Source organism: Zingiber officinale, chromosome 8A (genome assembly GCF_018446385.1).
Source record: "Zingiber officinale cultivar Zhangliang chromosome 8A, Zo_v1.1, whole genome shotgun sequence".
In the NCBI taxonomy this organism is placed as follows: domain Eukaryota; kingdom Viridiplantae; phylum Streptophyta; class Magnoliopsida; order Zingiberales; family Zingiberaceae; genus Zingiber; species Zingiber officinale.
The window spans coordinates 19,658,417-19,664,948 of record NC_056000.1 but is presented as its reverse complement, the minus strand read 5'-3'; the positions used below and the strand labels follow the sequence as shown (position 1 = coordinate 19,664,948).

The window sequence follows — 6,532 nt, the reverse complement described above, 5'->3', positions numbered from 1 at the left end:
AGATGTCAGACAACATATTTGTGTTTCCATTTTCTTCCATCCATAAATGTCGGGAAGAATTTTTAATTTTTTTTAAAAAAAATTAAAAAATTATCGGGAAGAATTTGTAAAATTTTGCTTTTGTTGTTGTTATGGACTCAGGATTTAATTGCAAATATCATATGGTATTGGGTGTAAGTGTAAAATAAAAATAATGAATATTTTCAACTAAGAAGAAATCTAATATTTCTATTTGAAAAAAAAATTGCAAAGTAGCATTTCAGAAAAGTCCATAACTATAGCATTATAAAGGGGCAAAGTGAATTTTACCAGAAAGTCACCTCTCCTTCTGCTCGCAGAGGCGACGGTCCTTGTCGGCCCAGTGCGATTTCATCGATGGCGGCTTCCATCTACCCTGCGACCTCGGTTCTTCCTCGCGATCGTCTAGCCACCGCACGCGCCCTCTGCCTCTTCTCGCCTCTTCGCTCCACGATATCCCTTCCCTTGCTCCGGAAGTATAGATCTTGCCCTCCCGCTGCTACCATGAGCGTTCAGGCCCCGGAGAGATCACCCAGTGTCGTGTTCCTTGATAGGGAGGAGTCCGATTTCCTGCAATTTGTCAAGTATCAGGGTCTCGGGAATGATTTCATCATGGTATCCGATATATTTTTTTTCTCAGTTCCATTCTGTTCGTTTTTCTATTTGGATGGTTTTGAAGTTGATCCTGGATGAGGGTAAGTGGTGACCAAGTTTTGAAATAGGTAGATAACCGGGACACTTCCGAGCCTAAGGTCACTCCAGAGCAAGCTGTGAAGCTCTGTGACCGGAATTTTGGTGTCGGTGCTGATGGCGTGATCTTTGTGTTGCCGGGGGTCGATGGCACTGATTACACCATGAGGATATTTAACTCGGATGGTAGCGAGCCAGAGGTATTCTACTTGGCTCTAACACTTTAGCTTTGTTTAGTTAAAGTTTGTAAAGGTATCGTCGTGCTTGTGTTCCTTGCAGCGGTCTCGGTTGACAGAGTATTTTGGTGGCAGATGTGTTTTTCATCTAGTTGTAGTGTGGTGGTTATTCCTGGGGCAGTTGTTAGCAGGTCTTGTGCTGGGTTGTGATTTTTATTGCACATCTCCTGTTGTAATCATCTGGGTGAAAACTTGTTTCTCTGGTTTTTAAAAGTAAAAAGGAGGAAAAAGTATAATCGGGCATTTCAAAGGTTGGCAGCTATGTGTGTGTGTGCACGCGCGCACGCGCTCACGTGTGTGCATGCATGCATGCACATCTGCTGTTGAAGTATAACTTTGTCTAGCACATGATTTTACATGAGCATAATTTGGTTGAAGCCACAAAATTTGATGCAAAATTTGGCTTCCAATTTAAAAAATTGTAATTTCAGCTTCAGTTTCCATAGTTGTTTTGAATTCTCTTATGCCAATTTAAAGTATTTGGTGGATCCAGATGTGTGGTAATGGAGTTCGTTGCTTCGCTCGATTCATTGCTGAGCTTGAAAACTCAACTGGGATAAGAAGGTGTAGTTGCTGAAACTTTCCTTTTACTTATGCCATCCATTTAAACTCTAAACCTATGTTAAGTAGCAGAGATTCACCTTCTGAAAGATGCTATTTGTTGGCTTGTTTTCTTCTTTGATATCCTTTAAATGATTATCCACATTAAGAACGGAAAGAAGCTCTGTTGTGCATTGTGCACATTTATTTTTCATTTATTTTTTATGTTTTACAATTAATAACATCTTGTATTGACTGGATCTTACCTTTCAGCTTTAGGATTCACACAGGAGCTGGCTTGATTGTTCCTGAAATACAAAATGATGGCAAGGTATGTTGTGGGATGAAGTCACGTGCACTGTTCTGAACTTCTGGTAATCAACATCTCTGTTTTGTCATGCACATTAATGTTTTTGCTTAGTTTTTTTTTTTCTCTTGACGCTTACAGGTAAAGGTAGATATGGGACAGCCTATACTTGATCCAGTAAACATTCCTACTAAACTTCCAGCAAACAAGAATGGATCTGTTGTTCGAGGTGAACTTACAGTTGATGGCAAAGCTTGGAATGTGACATGTGTTAGCATGGGCAATCCACATTGTGTAACTTTTGGCACAAAAGCGGGTGACGTAAGTAATTGAGGATTATTTATTGCATCAGTTTAATGGAAGTGTTCGTACCCATGCACCTATTTTTAGCAGCGTTACACAATATGACCATTGAGTATGTTCGTATTGTTTTGCATATGCATGCAGTTATCTTTTTGGTTCTCTGGACCTGAATGACTAGCTTTTTGCTCTGACCTATAGTGATGAAACATCCTTGCTCCCAGTGTTGCCTCCTTTCATCTTCCTTTTGAATCTCTTATGGTCTTGATAGGAATCAAAGGTTGCAGATAATTTTTCGAGGAAATGCTAGTTAGCTTTATAAAACTGAAAATATGTCTCTTGTCCAATTAGAAAAATGTTTTTGTTGCAAATGAGTTTTGAAGTTTTGACTAATTCTCTTAGTTTCACTTGCTAATGTGAAACTATCACTGCATACGTAGTTAAAGTTAGTTGTAGTTCATAGATTAATCATAGAATTCATAAGATGATTAAATTATATTATAATATATTCTCTTGATTCTCCACCTCTGTGAGCTGTGGAATAACTTGACGAATGTAATTTTTCAGGTCTCTTCTTAGAACTTCAGAAATGAAGGTTTTTTACATTGAATTTTACAGCACTTCCTCTAGAATCTGTTTATAGACTAATAGAATCAAAGATGCAAATTAGATTAATGAGAGAAGAAAACCTTCTAAAAGTCTCAAAATTCTAGGCATATGTAAATACTCAGTGAGGCTACCTTCAGAAATTTAAGACTACAAATGATAAAATATTATAACATGTCCATCCTTCTGATTGCCAATAGTAGCCATATATTGACAGGTTCAGCAATCAGCTTATTGTGAGGCCTGTCTTAGTCATCAGTCACTATGCTAAACTGTATTAACTGACCATTATTTGTATATTCTAGATGGTCCTTTAACAGGCAAATGGTCATTGCATGGGGTGTTGCCTCCAGGAGGTCTAGAGGTCAATTCCTGACAGCGAAATGTTTGCTAGGTTTGTGCCCTCCCCCATGCAATGGTCACTAATCAAAAGGCAAAAAAAAAGCCACCCGTGATTTACCTCTCTACAGCGTATGACCTTTTGCCACCTAGATGGTCCTTTAACCAAATATTTGTGACAAAAGAACTCACTGTATCTACAGCGTATGCATGTTATGCCCCTTGCATGGTAGTTTCAGATTTTGTATTCTATGCTCACTCTGGTTCAAGTAATGTGATACTTGTTTTATTAATGTATTTCATTCTGATGGTGTTGAAAAATGTTGAACTTTCTGAAGTTGATCCTTGGACAGGTGGAATTGGGTTGTTTAGCTTTAGAGTTTGGTCCATAAGTAAAATAATTTAGTAATAATGAACAAATGTCTTCTATAGCAAGTTATTTCTTTGTGTGGGTAGAACATCATTATGTTTTCATTCATGAATTTGAAGTATAAACAACTCCTGTTGTGTTCAAAATCATCATCTCTACACTTATACTTAACATCTCATATATTCTTTATTTTTCCACTAAACCTGGCTACTAAGCAACTGAAAACATGCTTATTATGCAAAAGCTGTAGGTTTACTGGCACAGGTCATTCAATAAAACTGCTAACATCATGCCTGGATGTATTGTAGTACAAGCTTTGATACTTTCCTAGTTTGATTCAAACCTTGCATTATCTGGGCAGGTTCTGCAGCTTGATGAATTAAAGTTGGGCGACATTGGTCCACTGTTTGAGCACCATGAAGTATTTCCTGCTCGAACTAATACTGGTTGGTTTTTCTTTTCATGAAAAAACATTACTTTTCAGTTTCATAATATTGGAGTTTTGAGGATCATTAGTGTCTTCTTTTGTTTCCAAGTTTACTTAACTTTTCTCAATTAAAAAATTAATATTCATCTTTAGCACATTCATCTACAGTTAGGCATCAATCCATGAGGGATAGTATGGGTATCAATATTGGTATCAGAAATTCAAAAGAATCTGATAGTCCTGTTGGAATGGGGGGATTGATGGGATTAACTCGGTATAAAAATTAAAAAAAAAGGGGAAAAAATAAGGAAAGATCAAAATAACCTAAAAAAGATATATAAAAAGTTGTTTATATTTCATGTGGATATATCCATACTATAACTTAAAAGTTTACTTTGTTTATATCACTAAATTAATATGCCCTTGTCTCATTTAGTTAATTTAATTAAATCAAGTTTAAAATATGATTCAAATCAATTTTAGTTAACTCAATTCTGTTAAATCAAATTTTAATCCTAATTAAATTATTTTTTTTTATCAATTTAATTCTAATTTAATCAATTTGATGACATCTTTTAATTAATTTACTTAATTTTAGTTAACAAAAATAGTTATAATTTAATTTTAATTAAATATCATTAATAAATCTAATAATTTTGACTAATTTTAATTTGTTTAATTAAATTAATTTTAATATCTGATTAAAATAAATTGTAGCTGAAGATTTAATAAATATTACTGATTTAAATTAGATTTAAATTTAAAATCTGTATGAATTTAATTTATCAATGTAAAACCAGAATCTAATGTAATTTAATTATTGAAATTAGCTAACCAATTGCATAAAATAAAATTAGTTAAAATTAACTAATTTTAACTAATAAAATTATTTGTCACTCCAAGTAGATTAATTAAGTTTAAATTGATTGATACTGTTGCGTGTCTTCCTCCATGAGAGCATTTGAAAAGAGGGCGATTGTTTCTGACCACTCTAGCTCCGTTGAATCCTTGATATTTCTCACACCTTTACCTCTATTTCTTGCAAATTTGGCTGTTTTCCTCTATTTTAATTGTTACGAGCAACTAATATGAATCCATTATCAATTTTTCCTTGAATAATCTAAATTTCACAAATCTCGAAGGGGTGTCCTATGTCTCACCCAAAATTGGGTTGCAATCGGCTGATCCTGATCCAACTTGGTCAATCCAGTCATTCTGGCCAATACTTCCAACCATGTATGCATCTTCAAAATTTAAAGAGGTGGTATAGCAAGATGTTGGACATTTGATGGCCAATCAGAGTTGTGATTGTTAGCTCAATGTACTTGGACAGTGATATAATACATAACCTGATTTGGTTACTCATTTTAGTAGCAATTTCCTTGCTGCTCTGACTTCCAGCAAAATTCATTATTAGTCGCATGCTAACTTTATTGGGCTTGAGGTCACTCTAACAACACTTGTTGCTACCAATATCGTTGAAGGATATTGCAAAATCAATCTGAGGTAGATATCTCAGTATGCAATTTCCTTGCTGTTCTGACTTCCAGAAAAATTCACTATTTTGTTGCATGCTAACTTTATTGGGCTTGAGGTTACTCTAACAACACTTGTCGCTATCAATACTGTCAAATGATCATGCAAAATCAATCTCACTAAGGTACATATCTAAATATGCTGCCTCTAACCATCCATCATAGATCAAATTGGATTGCATGTGCTTGGTTGTGTATGCTTGCTTGCACTCTGCCTGGCTCACCGGTAGGCTGTGATTGCCTACCTTGAATTGAACAAATAGTTCTTCGCCTTTGCGATATTCTGCTCTATCAACCCATCTAAAACTCCATTGTGCCATAGGGTTTTTCTCCTGTCAGCTTATTCCTCCACTGCACATTCTAACATTGACATTTCCAACTCCACCTTGGCTGAGCCCCATGTGATGTTGATTTGGCCAATGATGTTACCCAACCATATAGGGAGATGATCTTTTGTCCATCTGGTGGCTTGAGTTGCACTATACCACTTGAGTTCACATGCTATGCACCTTGTGTTCTTGGGTTGTGCCTAGAGGATACAAATCTTTTTACAATCTTTTTCTCATGTAAATCTGCCTCCCATGACCCACCTTTACAACTCTAGTAGTTTGTTTGTAATGGCATCCCTCTGTATATTTCAAGCTCAATGAGATCTAATTCTTCCTAATCTTTGGGGTAAAGACTACTTACTCCAAGATGAGTTGTGTAGGTACGACATCAGGCTGGGTGTTTAGATACTACCCAAACTCATACCCATCTACTTATCTGCTGTTTGAACTCATTTAAATACCCATTGGATGATAACTAGTGTCTAAAACCTATGAGTATCCAATTTAAATGGGTAAAATATGTGGATACCTATGAGTACCTGCAATCATGAACCTGATCCAAACTCCATTATTATGCATAATCAAATATCCAAACTAAACTTAAACAGGTTGAGTACCCTGAGCATCTGATTATTGAATACCCATTGTCATCGCTAGCTTTGTGCTCTTTGATGGAAACTTTCTCTAACTTAGTTGGCATTTAGGACCTCCATTATCCTCCAAACTCAGTTTCTTAGTCTCACTCGCATTAGATGTAGTAAACCAATCTCCAGATGCAAATTTCATTGTGCACATTGAATCAAAATACTAAATCGTAGAAGATGCATTCTATTTC

The 6,532-nt window shown here is 35.7% G+C and overlaps 1 protein-coding gene across 1 annotated transcript in view; it reads left to right on the top strand.

The window, feature by feature from the left end:
* The first annotated feature begins 314 nt into the window (after positions 1 to 314).
* Positions 315 to 6,532, top strand: part of LOC122007809 (diaminopimelate epimerase, chloroplastic-like) — a 13,618-nt gene continuing 7,400 nt past the window's right edge. Inside the window, exons 1-6 of the mRNA XM_042563334.1 lie at positions 315 to 633; positions 741 to 908; positions 1,438 to 1,508; positions 1,758 to 1,815; positions 1,933 to 2,112; positions 3,768 to 3,852. Coding sequence (XP_042419268.1) covers positions 376 to 633; positions 741 to 908; positions 1,438 to 1,508; positions 1,758 to 1,815; positions 1,933 to 2,112; positions 3,768 to 3,852 — 820 coding nt within the window. The 5' untranslated portion in view covers positions 315 to 375. The remainder of the gene's footprint in view (positions 634 to 740; positions 909 to 1,437; positions 1,509 to 1,757; positions 1,816 to 1,932; positions 2,113 to 3,767; positions 3,853 to 6,532) is intronic.